Here is a 20,014-nt window from a genome sequence, read left to right on the forward strand (position 1 = left end):
TACATTGGACTACAAGAATGCAAGGAGCTGTCAAGGTCCAGGACTAATGGGAACTGAGGGCAGTAACCGTAACAGCTTGCAGGTACCTGCCAAGAAAACTGTGTCCTTAAGCAGAAGGTAATTCCGGCAGGGGGAGATCGCGACCGCTGACCCACGGACCACCTACTCAATTACGCCCCAGAGCCATTTCTAGACATTTCTAACCTTTACTGCGCAGACTCGGAAATAGGAGGAGAATATGTTCATGATTTCTTAGAAGCTGTGTGCTTATGTATGAAGACTTAATGAATATGTAGGAGTAAGTTCTATAGAAGGTGTATGATTCTGGTGCTGGCACGTGGTGTTGGTGAGAGCACTCCCCTACACATCCAGCCGTCAATAAAGAAGTGTCTGCTTATCTGCCTCAAATTGGTGTCGATAAGTTATTTTTATCCCGGATTTCGGTGACACCCAGAGCTGCCTCAGGCAGACACCAGCCCACGGGGCTCCCAGAGCTGTCGGGGGGGGCAGAGGTCCCAGGAAGGACCAGGGGGGAGAAAGCCAGCCTGCCCCCAACTCCGCTCTGCCTGGGAAAGCTCAGCCCAGCCCAGCCCAGCCCCACCTCTGCGGGGAGAGCAGCTGGGCGAGGGGCAGCGGGAGGGGGCTGCCTCCAAACCCAGCTCAGCTCCCCTCGGGGCTTGACGCCGCTGCTTCTGCCTGTCAGGAGTGACTGAGGAGCTCCCGGTCCAGCTCTGCTGTGGGCTTGGGAACAATGACAAAGACCTGCTGCATTCAGCCTAAGAATAACTGCTTTATTGAGAAAGCGAGTGGTCGGGGGCATCCCGAGCCGAAGGGGTGGTCGGGGGCGCCCAGAGCATTAGTGCATGGACCAGCCGTTTCTTTTTGGCTTCAATCAGGAGCAGCCCCTGCTTCTTGATGTCCTCCCGGCAGAGGACATGGTCATCGTCTTCATCGTCAGAAGCAGGGGGGTCTGGAGGAGAGAGCAGAGAGGAGCAGGTTGGGGAGGGTCTGCGGGGCCACCTCTGCTGTGCCTGTGTCCCTGGGGTGATGTGGCCGTTTTGTAGGGCTGGTGGCATCCCAGAGAGCCCCGTGCCAGGCCCTCGGGCACAGGCACTGTGACGGGCTCTCCCAGCCCAGCGTCCCAGGGTGACGTGCAGGGCCTGGGGATGCCACCGCTGGGGTCCCCCCCCAACACTGCTGGGGCTTCCCACGAAGGTCTGGAGCTGCGGGGCAGTGGGTTCACCTCCGCTTTGGGAAAAAGGGCCGTGAGCTGCAAAAACTCCTTGTCTGCTCCAAGAGCCTCCAATCAGAGGAGGCCACAGGCAGAGCCAAGCACTGGTTCTTCACACCCAGGGCAGGGGATTTTGAAGACGAGGGCCCCCTCCCTGCCCCACAGCATCTCCCCTTGTTTCTGCTGGGGCTCAGCGCTTACCACCCCAACAGTTGCCGTCATTCTCCCACATCCCCACCTAAAACCACTCCCCATGCTCAAAGCCTCGGAGACAGCCAAGGTCAGACCCAAGGTCTGGAGGCAGCTCCTGGGTCGGGGTCTGCTGGGACAGTGGGAGACAGGCGAGGACGCTCAGAACTGCCTGTGGGCAGGGGCTGGGACAGGCGCTGGGGGACGTGTCCCCGCTGTGCTCTCCTACCCTCGGTGTCCTCCAAGGAAATCTTCGGGTTCCGGGGATCCTCTGCCATCGACTGCTCCAGGAGATTTCGCACCTTGACAAAAGCCTGTGAAAGACACGCGGGGTTAACTGCTGAAGGGGAGGGGGGTGTTCAAACCCAGGGGTGCTCCACCTCCATGTCCCCATGGGGGGACACCCCGCAGCACCCAGTGCCCCTTGGGGCTGAGCTGCGCCACAGCTCTTCCCTGGGGCCACGTCCATGCTCCCATCTAGGAGGACAGCTTGGGACGGGCCACCTGGGAGAGCCCTGTGCGGGTCCCCAGAGACCACCGCAGGGATGGAGCCCCAAGCACGCACCTTATTGTCCTCGTTGAGGCTGTGGCTGTCGGGGGGCAGGCTGGCCGTGCGCTGCACCAGGTACTGCAGCTTCTGCCTACAGTGCTGGAGCTTCTCCTGCGCATCCCGGGCCTGGACAGAAGCATCCTGCAATTGGAGAGAGAACAACTACGTTGGTGGGGAAGAAGAGTCTCTTGGGGTGACAGTGGCCGCTCCACACATCACTGTGCTGTGCCGCTGCACCCCCAGCACCGGCCGGAGCCGTGCTCACCCCCGCACCGCTCGGGTACCTGGCCAGGCACCGTGATGCCACGCAGCAGGACGACGAGGTTGTTGACAGCGTTCTCAAACTGGAGCAGCAGATCCTCCTCCTTCAGCATCTGGGCTCGCATCTGCTCCCGCCGAGCCTCCTCCCGCTGCAGCTCCCTCCTCAGCTCCTCCTCCAGCTTCCTGCAGCCAGACACATTCACATCCACACAACTGCATCAGGGTGCAGAGACACCCCACATCTGTTGCCAGAACTGCTCGTCTCACCCCCGGCACCGCCTGCAGAGCAGAGATGTTGCCTGCAACCCAACCCCACGCTGCTGGTCCCCCTCCCCACGCCAGGCAAGGAGCAAGGGTCCTCCCGGTGCCACCCGCAGCTGGAGCTTTGGGTGCTCTGCCAAGCCCAGCGCTGGGGGAGCACTCGGCTCAGGAAACCTCCCAGAGCAGGAGGGGTGGGGGCTGCAGTGGGACGGCGGAAGGGGGGCCCTATTGGGACACCCAGGATGCCCACGTCCCTCCTCCAAGGGTGATGGCCCAGCTGGCACGACTGTCCCAAGGCCAGCAGTACCTGAAGGTGTTGGGGGGCTGGCGAAGCTTCAGCTCATTGTGCTTCAGCTCCAGCTGGTGCAGCGTCTCCTTCAGCGCCTGCTGCTTCTCCTTGCACTGCTGGAGATACCGCTCCAGGTCCGCCGAGGCCTTCTGCTGTTCCAGGAACCTGCCAGCCATGTCCTGGCCAGAGGAGAGCACGAGGACTCAGCCCGTGGCACTCCTGGAGGGTACAGGAGCCGGGCCGTGGCCTCGGGGAGGTCTCTGCCCCACGGACTGCTGCAGGTTCATGGCATGGAGAAAAGCAGCTCCATCCCTGCCTGCACAGGAGGGGTCTGGGGGGCTGCGGGGCAGAGCAGAGCAGAGCGCCCCGCCAGGACACAAGGCCGGCAGAGAGGTCTCGGCTCAGCCCTGCGTTTTAGCGGAGATGGGTTTTACTTACCCAGACGTGGGAGCACGGCACCGCAGCCTTGGCCTCCTCCATCTTTTTGGTGACCCAGGCCTTGTACTCCTCCTGGGACTCGGTGTCCTCCACTTGGGTTCCTGGCGTGGGAGGGAAGCGTCAGGGAATGCTGCCTGCAGCTGTGCCCACGTCCCACCGCCCCGCACCCCGCCAGGCACTCACCCTCAATAGAGTCCTGCAGCTGCATGTTCAACAAGTCCACGGCGAGCTTCTGCCTGGCTTGCTGCAAGGATGTTCAGCGTCAGCCCCCGAGCTGCTGGCACCCTGGGGGAGCTGGCCCTGCAGGCCCCCACCCACGAGGGGCTCCGCACTGGTGCCTGTCACCTGCCCGCAGCCCTGCCTGTGCTGGGCCCCCCAAGCTCACCTCTCTCAGATGCCATATGAATGATTCCTTGACCTGCCGCTCCAGCGCGGCCTTAGAGCGGCACCTGAACTCTCTGTCTGCCCGCAACTGGGCTTTTAACTTCTTCACATCGCCCTGCAGCGTATCAGAGAAGGGAAAATTAGCTGCGTAAGCCGGAATGGACCTTTGGGAGCCAGCTGAGCTTCTGGGATGACCAGTGTCAAAAAGGACTCTGCCCTCCCCGTGCTGAGCACGCTGCCTTCACCGTGGCTGGCGCTTCGGGCAGGCTGTCCCCAGCCCCAGGGCACTCTGGCCAAAGAGCGGGACCCAAGAGGAGCTAGGGAGGCAGCTGGGTGCTGTGGGCAAGCGCAGCTCAGTCACTGTTGCAGGAAGACTCCCCAGCCGGGGCGCGTGGTGCCGTCGGTGGGCTCTGGAGCGTGGGAAAGGGCCCCACGGTGCCCCGGGCCATCTCACCTTGGTTACAGCAGCATCTCTGCGGGCATCTGCAGCCACGAGCTCTGCATCTTCCAGCTGCCTATGGTAGCGTTCCGCCGTCCCACACAGGAGGTCCAGGTGCATAGGCAGCTGGTCCAGCTCCTGGGACAGAGAGAGGCACAGCACGTCACCCCACTGAGCCCCAGGGGTCCCCCACACTGGGACAGGGGGTGGAGGGAGCAGGAGGACCTGGCGGATGCAGGGGGGGCGTAACACCAGAGCAACCCCTTGGACACCTCGTTGCCTTGGCAGGGGGAGCGGGTGGGACAATGGCACACAGCGAGGAGGGGCTCACCTTCCGCAGGGCATCCCGCACCTCCACGTACAGGGCTGTCACCTTCTGTGCAGCCTGAACTTTCAAGAGCATCTTCTCGATGCTGTTCTCCAGCTGGCGAATGGCCTGGGGCAGAGACAGGAGGGGGGACACGGGGTGACGCCACGTGCCGAGCCTGGAACCCACCGGAGGGGTGCAGGGCTGGGATGAAGGCCCTCCACGGGTGCTGCCACCCCAGGAAGGGGCCCTGGGTACCTGCAGCTGCGCCTGGTGCTGCTTGTCCTCCTTCTCCACAGCCTGCAGGCGCTGCAGTCGCCTCTGCAGCTCGTCCCGGACTTGACTCCGCTGCCTCACCTGGTCCAGCAGCAAGTTACAGGTGTTCACCCGCGCATGGATTTCAGCTCGGAGCTTCTCCTGGGTCACCTGCATGGACATGGGAGCGTTGGCCAGGCCAGAGGCAGGGCTCGCTGGGCACCTTCTCGCAGGACAAGGGTCCTGTCTGGAAAACTGCACTGAGGTAGAGCTACAGATGCCAGGACGTTGCTCCAGGACATCGTCGCTCCCTTGGCAGGACGGGATCTGGGAGGCCTTTGATCTGGGGGGCTGGTCGAGCTAAGGCAGAGCTGGGCAACTACTGAGGGCAGCACTGGGTCAGGCTTAGGGACTCTGCACAGCGCAGACCCGGGGCTGGGCGCCAATAAAATCCATCGATCGGTGCCCCAGATGTGGCTGCTGGCAGAGAGCGGCGGCACTGCTCTGTCCCTGAAAGAGACCCCAGGGAAAGGCAGCTACGTGGGGCCAGCACCCCTTGTCCCCACGGCCTTAAAGCCAGGTCACAACCCGGGGACAGGTAGGGAAGGGCAGAGAGAGCTTCTCTCTCCAGGGATGCAGCTGGAGCCTGCAGGAACCCGGGCAGCCCTGGGGACACGCAGGCTGGGACGGCCAGGAGCCCTGCTGGGGCCAAGGATCTGCTCGGGGAGCTCCAGGGGGTCCCTTGAGCGGTGGAAGGGGACCCACGGCACCACAAGGGAACAGCCCGTGTCTCGCCGCACCAGCCCCGTGGGGCTGTCTCTGTGCCGGTCCCCGGCCCCTCCGCCACGCACCCTGTTCTTCCCAGCGCCCCTCGAGCCCTGGCCCCCAGCGAGCAGCCCCTGCCCCGCCGGAGCCTGCCATGGCCTCAAGCCTCTCCCTGGCATAGCCACGCCTGAGGGCTCCTGCGCTCCGCAGACCTGGGAGGTGGTGAGCTTGGGCACTGGGGGCAGGAGAGGGGCAAAGAGAACATCCCCCCCGCCTGGGGACGGTCACATCCAGAGGAAGCCGGATGAGGGGCAAGGGGGGAGCTGTCTCTGCAGGGCCAGCACAGGCAGGGGCACAGCAGACGGGACCTGCCGGTACCTTCTGGGCATCGCTCGCGGCACGGGCGTCCCGCACCGTCTCACACAGGGGGGGCAGCCGCTCTCTCTTCTGTCGGACCTCTTCCCCGCAGGACCACGTGAAAGACTCCCTATCTTCCTCTGCAGGACACAAAAGTGCAGTTGGTACCACGCAGACCGATGTGGGGACGATGGGCAGCCCGCCGGCCGCCCCGTCCCGTCCCCGCGCAGCCCAAGGGGCAGCACCTTGCAAGGCGATGATGGTGCGCAGCTCCTGGGCGTGCTGGCTGAGCTTTGCCTTCCGGCCCGGCACGGAGCTGGTGCTCCTGCCTCGGCCCTTCGGCCCCGCCGCGCGTGTGGCATCCATCGCAGCTCCTCGCGCACTGGAGACAGCCCGGGCTGTGGCCACGGGTGGAGCCCAGCTCCCCGCACCCGGAAACTGTTGCCGGGGCACGGAACAGGTGAGGTCATAATCGGTTACCGAGCAGGCGATGGCAGGGTGGGCAGGGGAGATCCCCGCTCTCCTTCCCATCCCCGTGGCTACGGCACCTGCAACCCGCCCAGCCGGGGGAGCCCCCCAAGCCCCGCCAGAAACAGGGCGAGGGGCATTTCAGGGAAAACAGCTGCACACCCGTACCCAAACACAGCACCGGTGCTCTCCTGCGAGCTGCCAGCTTGTCTCAGATGCCCAGAGGCGTCTCCCTAGATACGCACCTTTGGAAATGTCAGTTCATCGCTCAGGAAACGCTGGTGCAGGGAGTTACGCTCCGGTGGGAGCGGGCAAGAGCAAACCAGCGTAGTTTCTGTAACTCGAGATCTTCGCCCTGTTGTGCTCCAGGTGCTGGCCACAGAAACCAAGGGAACAACTCCCCCCCGGGTTGGTCTTCCCAGGAAGACCGTTTTGCCAAAGAGGAGGTGCAAGCTCATCGCCAGCAGAAGTCAGTGCTAACTGCAGAGCTGCGTGGGAAAGGGCCTGTCTGCCCCTTCCCCACCTGCCTTCTGACAGGGTGGGAGCTACACACACGTCTTCCAAGCACCCAAAGTAACAGTTTTGGTCCGTAGCCCATTCAGTGATAGACATCAACCAGCTCTTCAGAACTATTAGACCTATATAGGCCACGAGATTTTCATAAGAATACATTCTTAAATTCAGAAGGAAAGTGCCTGGTTTCTACCATAATCACTCTGCGGTGACCATAAGATAATGTAAACCAGTCCCGCAGGGAAACAGACCGACAGATACCCAAGAGCCCTGCAGAACGGCCCTCAAGATCCAAAGCCCCACTTCCCAAAATTACAGGCCAGAGACAAGTCACAAATGACTCAGAGCTTCACCTTCCCAAGGGGCACAAAGCACAGTTCCATACCCACAACCACACAAGCTGCTCTTCCAGCAAAGCCTCGTGCTTCACACCTGGGTCTCTTCCGCACGCTGGTTTACAGCAGATGATGTGTAACACCCCCCCTCCTAAAATCCACCAGCCCACTGTTGTTGCGGTAGTGCTGACCCTCACAGGGACCCAGCCTCGGGGACCCGGGTCAGAATGAGCCCCCACATGGGGAGACCTGCGGGCACAGATGCACACCCAGATGCCCTGCCATGAGCCGCTGCCACTGAGGCTCCAGCCAGGCCGGTGGCAAAAGGAACATCATTTCCTCTTGCCAAAGCTTAACCGTGGTGTTACAAGAAAAACCCCCAGCGTGGTTTGGCGCAGGTGTGAGTACTCTGTGATACACAAAACCAGTTTAATGCCATGTTACAGCGTCCGGTTCCTTCTGCAGAGCTGAGATAATGCCCTTTCCATCCTCTTACGCCACGCTCTTGCGCTGAGAAAGCTTTTAGAGAGGCTCCATCTCGTCTGCATCTCCACAGCACCCAGCAAAACGCCACCCCCACCTCGTGCCAGGCCTTTGCAACCAACAGCAGAAGAGGGAATTCAGAATATCAGCTCTGACACGAACAACAAAAGGTCGCTACTTTGCCTGCTTTGGCAGCCCAAGTGTCAGCAAAGAAAGCAAAGTTGTGGCTCTTCTCCTAACAGGACAGAAAAAGCAGCTCCCACGGTCCATAACCAGTGCTGCCCCTCACCCCCGGGCACAGCACACCGACCGAGGCGAGGGTGGATGCTTCTGCACTGGAGAGCCACTGACAGACCACACTGAGCATGGGCAGCCACAGCAAATGGGGAGGTTTGAGTGGAGGCTGCGTGTGGGCAGGCTCACTGCCAGCCGCGTGCGGAACGACCAGTCCTGTCTGGCATTCCTTGAACTCCCGAATCCATCTGCCTGATCCATATGAGGGCAAGAACCCAGCACCTGTCTCAGGCCCTTGGACAAGACTTTGTAAAGCGCAAGGAAGCGGAAGCGCATGGGAAAAAAGCTGCAGAACAAAACTCGGCCTTGATTTCCATCAAGTCAGGCAACAGGAGATGGATGTAAATGACATTAAGATCCCCTGCAGAGATGGGAGCAAACATTTGTCAGACACACTCACCTCCACAGCCTCCCTCTGCCATCCCATAAAGGCAGGACAACAAAGAATTAGGACTACCTGGACTGCACATCTGGCTCATCTGCTAGTGATTCCCACAAGCGGCGACACGTGCCTGCAAAAGAGGTCACAGCTGGACCCTACATCCTTTCAAACCCACTGTACTGCACAAGGCAGAACCTGCTATTCCATCTCCCACATGCAGAGGAGTTACACTGACACCCGCCAAATCCCTGCGGAGAACTGTCAGGCACATTTCAAATGCAGGTATCTCGTGTATGAGGAAACGTCTGTGACATAACCCTGAAATGCACAAGTCTTCATCAAACTTGCCATCATAGCTTCGATGTGGAGATTCAGATCCTGAAACCCAAAGCACTTGCCTGTGCTGGTAGGAATTACTCCAAGACAGCACAGAATCACAGAATCATCTAGGTTGGAAAGGACCCTGGAGATCACCTAGTCCAACTGTTCGCCTAGCACAGTTCCCACCTACAGCACATCCTTAAGCTCCAAATCGACCCTGCTCTTGAACACCTCCAGGGATGGGGACTCCTCCACCTCCCTGGGCAGCCCATTCCAACGCCCAGCAACCCCTTCTGGAAAGAAATGCTTCCTAATATCCAGTCTGAACTTTCCCTGGCGCAACTTGAGGCCATTCCCTCTTGCCCTGTCGCCTTCTATTAGGCTAAAGAGGCTCAAACCCAGCTCTCTGCAGGTTCTTTCAGGTAGCTCTGGAGGGTGATAAGGTCTCCCCTCAGCCTCCTCTTCTCCAGACTAAACAATCCCAGTTCCCTCAGCCGCTCCCCATAGGACATGTGTTCCAGACCCTGCACCAGCTTTGTAGCCCTTCTCTGGACATGTTCGAGTAACTCTGTGTCCTTTTTTTAGTGAGGGGCCCAAAACTGAACACAGAAATCAAGGGGCGGCCTCACCAGCGCCAAGTACAGGGGCAAGATCCCTTCCCTGTCCCTGCTGGCCACACTAATCCTGACACAAGCCAGGATGCCATTGGCCTTCTTGGCCACCTGGGCACACTGCTGGCTCCTGTTCAGCCGGCTGTCAATCAATCCCCCCAGTCCCTCTCTGACCGGCAGCTCTCCAGCCACTCCTCCCCAGGCCTGTAGCGCTGCTGGGGGTTGTTGTGGCCCAAGGGCAGCCCCCAGCATTTGCCCTTAGTGAAGCTCATGCAGTTGGCCTCAGCCCATGGCTCCAACCTGGCCAGGTCTCTCTGCAGCCTCCCTGCCCTCGAGCAGACCAACACTCCTGCCCAACTGGGGGTTGTCTGCAAACTGACTGAGGGGGCACTCGACCTCCTCGTCCAGATCATCAATAAAGATGTCAAACAGGAGCGGCCCCAGCACCCAGCCCGGGGGCCACCACTCGTGACCGGCCGCCAGCTGGATTTAACTGCGTTTACCACAACTCTCTGGGCCCGGTCGTCCAGACAGTTTTTGACCCAGCGAAGTGTGCGATTGTCCAAACCTCGAGCAGTCATTTTTGCCAGGAGAATGCTGTGGGAAATGGTGTCAAAAGCCTCGCTAAAGTCCAGGTACATTACATCCACAGCCTTTCCCTCATCCAATAATCAGGTCGCTCTGTCATAGAAGGAGATCAGGTTTGTCAGCAGGACCTGCCTTTCATAACCCCATGCTGACTGGGCCTGAGCATCTGGTTGTCCCTCATGTGGGGATGGCGTTTAGGATGAGCTGCTCCATCACCTTCCTGGGCACTGAAGCCAAGCTGACAGGCCTGTAATTTCCCGGATCATCCTTCCGACCCTTCTTATAGATGGGCGTCACACTGGCCAATTTCCAATCAGTCGGGACCTCCCCGCTCAGCCAGGACTGCTGGGAAATGACGGAAAGTGGCCTGGCGAGCACCCAGCCAGCTCCTTCAGCACCCTCGGGTGTATCCCGTCCCGTCCCACAGACTTGTGTGTGTCTGTGTGATGCAGCAGGTCACTGACTGTCTCCTGGATTGCAGGGGGGTCGTTCTCCCAGTCTCTGTATTCTGGCTGTGGAGGCTGGATTTCATCAATACAACTAACCTTGTTATTACAGACTGAGGCAAAGAAGGCATTAAGCACCTCAGCATTCTCCTTGTCACTTGTTACCAAATTTCCTCCTGCATCTAGCGGGGGATGGAGACTCTCCCTGGACTTTCTTCTGCTACTGACATACTTACAGAAACTTTTCTTGTTATCCTTGATTGCACAGGCCAGATTAATTTCCAGTTGGGCTTTAGCCCGTCTGATTTCCACCCTGCCCAGCCTCACAGCCTCTCTGTACTCACTGTGTGTGGCTAGCCCCTTCTTCCAAAGGCTGTAAACTCTCCTTTTCTCCCTGAGTTGCAGCCAAAGCTCCCTGTTCAGCCAGGGTGGTCTTCTCTGGCGTCGGCTTCTCTTAGAGCACCTGGGGACCACCCGCTCCTGAGCCATTAACACTTCCTTCTTACAGAGCGCCCAGCCCTCCTGGGCCCCTGTACCCTTCAGGACAGACTCCCAGGGGATCCTTTCAAGTAGGTGCCTAAACAAGACAAAGTCCGCCCTTCTGAAGTCCAGGATGTCAGTCCTGCTTAGCTCTCTCCTGACCTCTCTAAGAATAGAGAACTCTATTATTTTGTGATCGCTGTGCCCTAGTTGGCCTAGACATCAGGAGTGCGGGATGTGCTCGGGCCAGGAAAGCAAGTGGGAGAGGAGTGGGGTGACTCCTGTGAATGCACAAGAGGGAAATAACGCTTAGGGTGAACAGTTACTAAGACTGAAGGTGTGGGCACCTGAAAAAATGCGTACTGCCTGGCCCGGAGTAACTTCAACTGCAAACTGGAAGAAAAGTGCTTAATGCTTCCAAGGTTTGGGTTCTGCAACAGCCTGCCAAGGGAAATAAAGGAGAGAGCAAGCAGCCAACCCCTTATTGCTTACTGTGGAGCGCAGTAACCGTTTGATGGGCCTGGAGAGCTCTTCCAATCTCTTCTTCCTTCAAATTAACTGCCTCTGCAGGCACTGTCCTTCAAGATACGTGTTCCCTCTTCACTTTTTAATTGCTCTGATGTCCTGTTGCTTGAAGGAGTAAACTGTTGCTGATCAAGTATTTTGGTGGCAAAATGTGCTCTGCTGGCAGGATCGTTTCGCTTGTGAGTTGTGCTCAGGTACCAACTCAGATAACATGGTTTCATATAGCAAGAATTATACTTTTTAACCAGTTCACAAGCACGGGAAGGACTTGACCATGTTGGATCTCCTCTCCCGTTACCGCTGCCGTTGATGCAGATCCCGTGTGTGCAGAGTCCTGCTGTGGAGAGCCTGGGGCGAGGATCCCCACTACACGGTACCGGTCTGAGGGGTTCACCTGGGATGTTAAAACAATTGTGCTGAGCATCAGTTTAGGTGAGAAGAAAGTTTAAGGCCTTCTGAATTCAATGTTTACACACCCTAGGGTCCTACAGCGGTCAGTTAAGATTGCTGTCTTTGGGTTGTGGCAGCAGGGCAGGATTTGGCCGTTCCCTACACAAGAAAAGCCAGTAACTGTCCATCTGAACCTGCCATGTAATTCAGGGTCGACTGAATGTTGTTGACATAAATCTTATATTAAAACTACCTCTAGGAGTGTTACTACTTCTTTCTGCAAATTAAAATTAACAATAGCTCTCATCATTTTGGAAAAAAAAAAAAAAAAAAAAAAAAGAATAACTTGTTCAGAAGGTCAGAAGCCAAAGCATTTAGATAGAGCGGACATGCGCTTGCTACCAGCATTGCCCAGGAAACCTCACCAAGAAATCCCAGCAGGCTGGAGCAAATGCCCTGTCGTAGAGCAGATACACTGGAGTTCGCCTGCAGTCTTTCCATACCCAAGGATATTCCTTCAAATTTGCAGCACCCACTTCACAATCTATAGAATACTCAGGACACTTCAGCCTCACAGTCAGTTGTTACTGCAGTGCAATGAAGCCAAAAATGTTGGTCCTTAACAGCGATGGGAATTCCAAGGGAAATATGAGAATTATTTGCCAAAATACTCAAGAAATTTGCTACAAGATCCATATTTCTTCACAAAACCCTTCCTTCACAAAACCCCCTTTCTTTTTAAGCTAGGGAAAGAAAGGGCTATTTAAGTTGAAAAAAAGATTACTCTACACTTAGAATTTCCATTAAAAGGGAACTTAAAATTAATCACAGAATTAAGACCTAAGTGCAATCACCTCAGCTGGACTCCAGCAAAGGAGAGAGCATTTCCTCTGTGCTGTAAGCCCTTTGGATCCTGAAGCATCTGGTTCATAGCACAGTCTGAGGCAAGAAAGTGATTCTGTGCATGTCTGCACCCGACAAAGGCCACAAGAAGGTCACGGAACCAGAGCCTTCATGAGAGTGGCACCAAGCAGTGACTTGCTCAGGTACTACAGCACGCAGGTCTCCATTCACCGTGTAAGAGAAAGTCAAGATACAAGGATTCCTGCAGCTGGCAAACCCAGGCAGGAGCCACATGAGTACTTTTACTTGCCATTTCCCAGACTGTTTGCCTCATGACCACTTCATTTTTCTTTTGCAGCAAAGCATTTAGTCTCTGACATGATTCACACAGTGAACTACCCCATACCCATCCCTCTGCAGAAAGCCAGCTTGTCAGAGCTGGGAGGAGTCAGCAAGGACCCTGCCTCTGCTCCCACTCTGCACTGTCCCTGGGAGATAAGTGCCGTCCCAGCAGGCTCCCGCACTCTAAGCACAGGGCGGAGAGGCTGTCCCTGATGTCCCCCCACCTGCCAGGCTTCCTGGGGGCTTATTTTCCTATCAGCTCCCATTTTACTGCAGCATCTTCTCCTGGGACAGGCTTGGTCAGGCTTTTTCATTACAGTTTCCTAAATACACTCTAAGGTGCCCATAACCTTGTAAAACAGCCTGGTCACAGCTCCCTGGAGAAGTTGTCCTGTTCCAAAGGAAGAGAAAAAGCAAAACTCTTCCCTCAACGCCATCAAACTCAAACTTGACAACTGGTACACATGCATCTTCAACTGCCTAGAAAGGAGCAAATGGCTGCGTAAGGAAATGTTTTTTGCTACTTTCATGTTCTTCCTAAACTGTGCTAATCTACCAAATTTACACTGCTGAACTACTTAGCATAACGACCGAGTTGCTTCCAAACCAAAAAAATTGTTAGCAAGCTGCAGGCAGTATGGCACTAATCCAGTCTAATACTGGCTTTAAAAGGTAACTTAGCCAAGAGATTCAGGGGCTGATCCTGTGCTGTAATGAACCAGCAGTGCACAAGGAGCCACCAGTGCCAGTGCCGGTGAGGCACTTACCTTGGCCATGAGGAAGAAAAGAGATTTCTGTAGCTATCTTACAACTGGTTAACATCCAGAGAAATCTCAAAATTTCTGTCCACATCTGACAGTGCGCACTACCCTTCCTGATGCTGATTTTCTGCCGTGCCTGAGGGGCTGTCAGGTACCTTATGGGACAGTTTTCGATGCTGCAGACCCCTTGTCCGAACTGTGCCGCAGCCCGCTGAGAGCCTGTTCTCAGGGGACAGTCATCCCAGCAAAGGCTCATTCGCTCTGCACATGAAGTCTTTCCAAATGCTTGCACGAGACAGCCCAGGCTGAGCGAAACACTTCTCAGGAGCTCCGTGTATCTGGCGAGGTGCAAAATACTTCCCCCGGGGGTGATTTTACACATCAGTTTGCACGTTCACAGCGCAGCCCCCACTCACTCGATGTCAGCTGGAGTGTATTCCAAAACACAAGAGGTTTTCAGTCCCTCTCTGCAGGGATGCAACGGGGTTCACAGGATTCTTGCAGGCAGGAGTGATAAATACGTTCTCCCACCGGGTAATAAGGGAGGGCAGCCCAGGCTGAATGAAGTTCGGCATGGGGAGGGCGGATGGGGAGCAGAGAATTCACCTTGCAAGTCTCTGACCCTTGTAAAACTTTGTTAAATCTTAAATCTGGCGTTATCACAGCCTGGATTGTTTGCAGGGCTACCTGTGCTCCTGCTGATGGTGCCATCTGCCGTGGTGCTGCCGTGTGTTGCCACCTGTAACGGGGTCCTGGCCACAGCAGGGTAAAGACCCTCCTCTCCTTCCTCAGCCACAAAGGAGGAGCTGCCCTGCTCCAGCTTAGCTCCACGCCTGGAGCAAGTCTGGCTGGGTCCTGCCAGTGCTCTGTGTGATCCAGGGCCCCCTGGTGACAAGTTACAGCCCAGGACAGTTGCCCCAAAGTTCCTCTTGGTTGCCAAGTCCTTGCTGGACCCCCTTGGCTCTGCCACCTCTGGCTGCAGCAGACAAGAGGCAAGAAAACTGCCAGTGACTCAGGGCAGGGGAGTTTCTGCTGGGCGGGTAGCCTGGGATGCCTCGACGTTGCTGTTTCTGCTTTCTTTTCCCAAAGGTCCTTGCGGAAAATGGCCTTTTCCACCAGGCTCTGCACAAGGTAGAGGCTGCAGCAGCAGACAAGCATTCAGCCTTGGGTTTTTTCCTCTGTTGGGCCTAGAATTCCATCCGGCACAACCTGTCCTTGAACAAGCGCTTCATCAGGGTGCCTCGGGAGATGGATGAGCCAGGGAAAGGTGGGCTTTGGAAGCTGGACCCCCAGTACGCCGACCGGCTCCGGAGTGGTGCCTCCAAGAAGCAGAGAAGGGCCCCAGTGCAGCTCCACCCGGCGTTCACCGAAAGCCCGTCCAGAAGCACAGTGCGTCGCCAGCCCAGCTGCTTCAGCTCCCGCCTCCAAGAACATCCTCACTGTCAGTGTGGAGTCACAGCAGCTGCTGGCAGGGTTTGAAGAAGTCACCGGCGACCTGGACTCTGACCCAGCAGGGCACAAGCACAAGCAGCCCTCGCTCCAGCAAGTGGCGAAGGCGCCTCGGCTTTCCAGCTCTGCCTTGCCGAGCCAGGGTGAGCAGCCTGAGCTGGGGTCACTAGCAGGGGGCTTGGCCTGGGAAGGCACCTTTAACACCAGCCGCCATGGGGAATTCTCCCTTTTTGAGGATCTGGAGCTCACGCCTCCGAAGAACCCCACGACCTGGGCTAGAGAGGAGAGGGGCAGCCCGTGGGCTGTGCCCAGGGGCAGGAGCAGGTCCTCACCGAATCCAAGCAGAACCCCCTCGAGTTTGAAACCTTGATGGCCACATCCCTGCTGCAGCATCCCTGGGGTGAAGAGGCAGAAGATGACCTCTCCCACTCTGTCAACATCGGGCAGTTGTTTGAGCCCAGCGGTGCCTCTTTGCCAGCGGATGGAAGCGACTGGAGCAGTCTGGCATCTCTCGTCCGAGGGCCAGACACCCTTCAGAGCCCACACAGACTTCAGGAGGACGCTCCCCCCATGCTGCTGGCACTCCCAAGGGACAAGATTTTCCAGAGGCAGAGAAATCTGCATTGACTTTGACCAGCTTCATTGTCAGACGATTTACAGAAACACTTGGGGGAGAAAAAAATACCACCACAAGAAGTGCTTGCTGTGTCTTTAAAGGACACATCAGCAGCCTCTGGTGCATGAGTTTCCTATAGAGAAGAAATGGAACACTATTGATTTTTTTTTACTTTTAAAGGAAGAATAGTGAATTATGTCTATATGTTTACCATTTAGTTAGCTAGTTAGTTATTTTCCATGGACAGGAGATATGTTCTGCTTAGAGAAGAAGTAGTTTATAAATTCAGCACGTTTGCTTCTTGAGATGTTTTTCTATAACCTATTCAATATTCTGTATTCAAAGAACCCTCTCTTTTCAGCAGCAGCATCCCTTAACTGCGGGGCGATAGGGGAAATGCAGTTTGGGTCTGGGTCGGGTTGGGGGGGGGAGGGTGATGGGCTGCAGGGGCGGCTCCTGTGAAAACCTGCTGGAAGCTTCCCCGGCCCCAAGGCGGCCCCGCTGCTGGCCAAGGCTGAGCCCGTCAGCGCTGGTGGCAGCGCCGCTGTCAGAAGGTATTTAAGAAGCCGGGGGAGGAAGCCCCAGAAAGAGCTGGAAAAGCTGCAGCAGGGAGAGGAGGGCACAGTTTGCGTGTGTCCCCGTGGGAGGGGCGTTCTGCGAGCGCGCGCATCGCTGGGCGCTCGCTGGGAGCTCGCAGGTGGGCGCAGGGGTGGGTGAACGTGGGGTGGGTGCGTGCGGGGTGGTGGGAGGGTGCATTCCGCGTGCTGCAGCGTTTGTGTGTGTGTGTGTGTGTGCGCGCGCACTCGGGGTGTGTGTGAACACTGCGCCTTGCGCTCTGTGTTCCAGCGTGTCTCTTGCAGTGCGGGTGTGTGCACGCTCCGGGTGGGCATCGCACCTTCTCTTTGTACCCCGCGTGTGACTCCAGGCAGTGTGGAGGGAAAAAAAATTTAAAGGGTTATTAGTCAAGAGTCCCCAGCTGGAGTTGTGACTTTTACTAGAAGAGGGAAGAGTTCCGGCAGCGGTTTGCCAGTGATGAAGTAACGGTGGGGCGGGACGGGGTACGGGCGCCTCCGGGAAGTTGTGAGATGGCAGGGAAAGCACAAGGAAGGGAACAGCAAGGCAATAAACCATGAGGCTTTGGTGCAGGTGCGGAAGGAAGAGGAGCTCCGTGGCTGCCAGCTGGGCGGTGCTGGTGGCAGGGCCGGGCCGGAATGCACCCCATCCCTGTGCCCCTGCCCCGCCCCGTTTGCATCCTGTGAGCCGTGGCAACCTCGGAACGTGCCGGGGCTCCCTGGGCAAAAGGGCCGTGGCAACCACAGAACGTGCCGTGGCAACCGCAGAATGTGCCGGGGCTCCCTGGGCAGTGTGTCCGTGGCTGGGCAGTCACGCAGCGGACGAGCAATGGGCTGCATCAGCAGCTGTCCGGCTGTCCTGGAGTTTCTTGCCCCCAAACACCCCCCTGCGCCTCCGGACCCTTCCCCTTCCCGCCGCACCAGGATCCACCGCCCCTGTTGGCGTTGGCGCCGCTGGATGTCCCGGCGCGGCGGCACCGCCACCCAGTTCTGCCCGGCCCTGGCCCGGCCCCAGCTTCCCCCAGGGCTGGCAGGGAGCCATTGCGTCGAGGCCGCCCCCTCCGTCCCTGCCTCCCCCGTGTCCGTCTCCTTCTCCCCGGGCTCCCCCGCCCGCCTGGAGCCGCTCGGCAGCCTGAGCGCCAGCACCGAGCCCACGGTGCCCTGTCCGGGTTGGGAGCTGCCAAGCCTGGCCCCGGAATGGAGCGAGGGGGCTGTGGTGTCGGTGCCGGAGATCACCTCGGCGGCCCATCTCCGTTCCGGGAGTGGCGGGGACCGACGCACAGCCACAGCAGTGCCAGGTCAGAGCGGGACGGGCCAGTTGAGCTGGGGGGAGGTTGGGCGGCCGGGGCAGAGCGGTGACGGCCCGGTCTGGCCCACAGGGAAGGAGAAGGGGCGGCTGGAGGAGCTGTACCGGGAGGGGCAGCTACTGGGAAGCGGCGGCTACGGCTCCGTGTACTCGGGCACCCGCCTCTCCGATGGCACCCCGGTAAGTGGCGGGGACGGCGGCGGGTGGGGGGAGGAGGAGCAGGAGGAGGAGGCTCATCCCGCCACTCCCCTTGTCTTGCAGGTGGCCATCAAACATGTGTCTCGGGAACGCGTCAGAGCGTGGGGTGAGCTGGTGAGTGACCGGGGCTGCTGGGAGAAACCGGGGCATCACGGGCTGGGGGATAAGGGGAGGCCCAAGAGGGTGGAAACCGGGACACCACGGTGGGAGCGGGCAGGGAGTCACTGGGGGACACGGAGCATCCCGGGTGAGGGGCTGCGCAGTACCGGGGCAGGGTGGGAGGGGGGCACAGGAGCAGCCCCTTTGCAGGGGGGATCCCCAAGCACCGGTGGGGATGGGCAGAGGGGCATTGGACATTCCTGGGGGTGGGTGGTGGGTGAATGCACCGTTGGGTCAAGTAGGGGGTTACCAGAGCACCCCCTTGGCAGGGGTTCCCGAGCAATGGGGGGGCTGGACAGGGGTCACTAGAGCTCCCCCTTGGCAGGGGGGATCCCGGGCACCAGTGGGGTTGGGCGGGGGCACTGGAGCATCCCAGGCGGGGGCTATGGCCCCCTGCCCCATTCCTCTGACGGCATCGCGTCCCCCCGCAGCCCAGCGGCACTCGAGTACCGATGGAGATCGTGCTGCTGAACGCCGTGGGCTCCTCCAGCTTCCGTGGCATCAGCCGCCTGCTCGACTGGTTCGAGCTGCCGGACAGCTTCGTCCTGGTGATGGAGCGTCCCGAGCTCGTGCAGGATCTCTTCGATTTCACGCTCGAGAGGGGATCCTTGTCGGAGCAGGTTGCACGGGGGCTGTTCCGGCAGGTGCTGGAGGCTGTGCGGCATTGCAACGCCTGCGGTGTCCTGCACCGGGACATCAAGGCGGAAAACATCATCATCGACCTCGCCACCGGTGAGCTGAAGCTCATCGACTTCGGCTGTGGCACCTTCCTCCAGGACGCGGCCTACACCGAATTTGCGGGTGAGCCCACACCCAGGGGGCTGCTCCCGGCACTGCACGGCCCAGCCTGAGCGGGCACCGGTTCCCCCTTTGGAGGGGGGTGGGGAATTAATTACTCATCCGGCTGCCAAGTTGCTTTTTGGCGCGGGGTGGATGTTGTGAAAGGGGAGCCGGCTCCCAGCCGCTGCCACCCACCCTGCCCGGGGCTGGGGTTGGGGGAGCCAGCCTGACAAAACAAACACCTGTGGGGTAGCAGAGGGTGGGGGTGCGGGGGGGCCTGCAAAACCCCTATACTGGCCAGTTTGGTTTGCAGGTGTGGAAGGGCTTGGGCTGCTCCGCCCCCCTTGTTTGCCTTGGCTTTTTAGATTTATTTTTGCACGTAACAGCCGGGCCCGTGCTGCCATCTTCTGGCACCGGCGGCTTTCTTTACAACCCAGAGTTTGTAACCAAGAGTCCCATGTTGGCGAGGGAGTGGTGGGTCACACCGTGCGTTGTCCCCTCCGCCACCGGTGCAGCCCCCGTGTCCTCAGGGACGCTCGGGTGAGGATCCGGGAGTGGGCAACATCCACCTGACGAGCTCTGCCTGTCTCCTGCAGGAACACGTGTGTACAGACCGCCGGAGTGGGTCCGCTTCCACTACTACCACGGCTGGTCAGCAACAGTCTGGTCCCTGGGCATCCTGCTCTATGACTTGGTCTGCGGGGACGTCCCCTTCGAGCAGGATGAGGACATCGTCAGGGGCCAGCTCTTCTTCCCCCAGCCGATCTCCCTTGGTGGGTACCCGGCGTCGTGGCGGGCAGCGGGTTTGGGAGATGGCCCTGGGCGCAGGAGCATCCCTGCTCTTAGGGCTGTGGAGGAGGGTGATGTCCTGGGCTCAGCTGGGGGAGGTGGCATGTGAGGAGGGTGATCTCCCGCGGCTACCGGGGGGAGGTGGCACGTGTCCTGCCATCCTGCTCTCCTCCAAAACAGCTCCTAGACTGGGAGGTTTGGGGGTAGCTCTGAGCACACCCAGCATGGCCCGGGCACTGCGGATGGTGGGGGAAGGTGGACAGGAGCCTTCTCTGACCGGCGGTATCTGGTTTCTCTCCCCAGAGTGCCAGCATCTTATCAGGTGGTGCTTGTCCTTGCAACCTTCAGACAGACCATCCCTGGAGGACATTTTCAACCACTCCTGGCTGCAAGGCATTCACCAGCCCTGGGAGATGGCAGACACCCCACCTGCACGCTTTGGCCCGGGACCCTGCCACATAACTGTCGGGGGAGGCAGCGCCTCCGCGGAATGCCTGACACAGAGAGAACTGTTTGACCCTGACCAGCTCGTTGTGTACCCCCGAGCAGCTGGACGAGTCCCGGAGGAGCGCTGTGTCAGACTGAGAATGGGAATGAAGATAAGGAGAAGAAACATACTGTGGTTTTCAGATACCCG

At 58.5% G+C, this 20,014-nt stretch overlaps 2 protein-coding genes and 1 pseudogene across 2 annotated transcripts; 2 read left to right on the forward strand and 1 right to left on the reverse strand.

The window, feature by feature from the left end:
* Nucleotides 1-791: 791 nt before the first annotated feature.
* CCDC183 (coiled-coil domain containing 183) lies at nt 792-6,476 on the reverse strand. The gene is made up of 13 exons (XM_026867609.1): nt 5,972-6,476; nt 5,748-5,866; nt 4,608-4,964; nt 4,374-4,478; nt 4,058-4,180; nt 3,605-3,718; nt 3,403-3,463; nt 3,220-3,320; nt 2,800-2,960; nt 2,255-2,444; nt 1,986-2,111; nt 1,519-1,734; nt 792-1,223 (listed from the first exon to the last, which is right to left on the reverse strand). The coding sequence occupies exons 1-13, from the start codon at nt 6,255-6,257 to the stop codon at nt 792-794; spliced, it is 2,391 nt and encodes a 796-aa protein (XP_026723410.1). The 5' UTR covers nt 6,258-6,476.
* Nucleotides 6,477-12,576: 6,100 nt separating this feature from the next.
* On the forward strand, nt 12,577-15,701 carry LOC113490991 (annotated as a pseudogene).
* A 1,213-nt stretch (nt 15,702-16,914) lies between these two features.
* LOC113490992 (serine/threonine-protein kinase pim-1-like) lies at nt 16,915-19,839 on the forward strand. Its single transcript, XM_026867610.1, is given in 6 exon segments — nt 16,915-17,631; nt 17,713-17,763; nt 18,240-18,609; nt 19,185-19,361; nt 19,681-19,802; nt 19,804-19,839. Coding segments are annotated over 6 exon segments (1,473 nt in total).
* The last annotated feature ends 175 nt before the right edge of the window (nt 19,840-20,014 follow it).

Source organism: Athene cunicularia, unplaced genomic scaffold (assembly GCF_003259725.1).
Source record: "Athene cunicularia isolate RWA unplaced genomic scaffold, athCun1 SCF_94, whole genome shotgun sequence".
Taxonomy (NCBI): domain Eukaryota; kingdom Metazoa; phylum Chordata; class Aves; order Strigiformes; family Strigidae; genus Athene; species Athene cunicularia.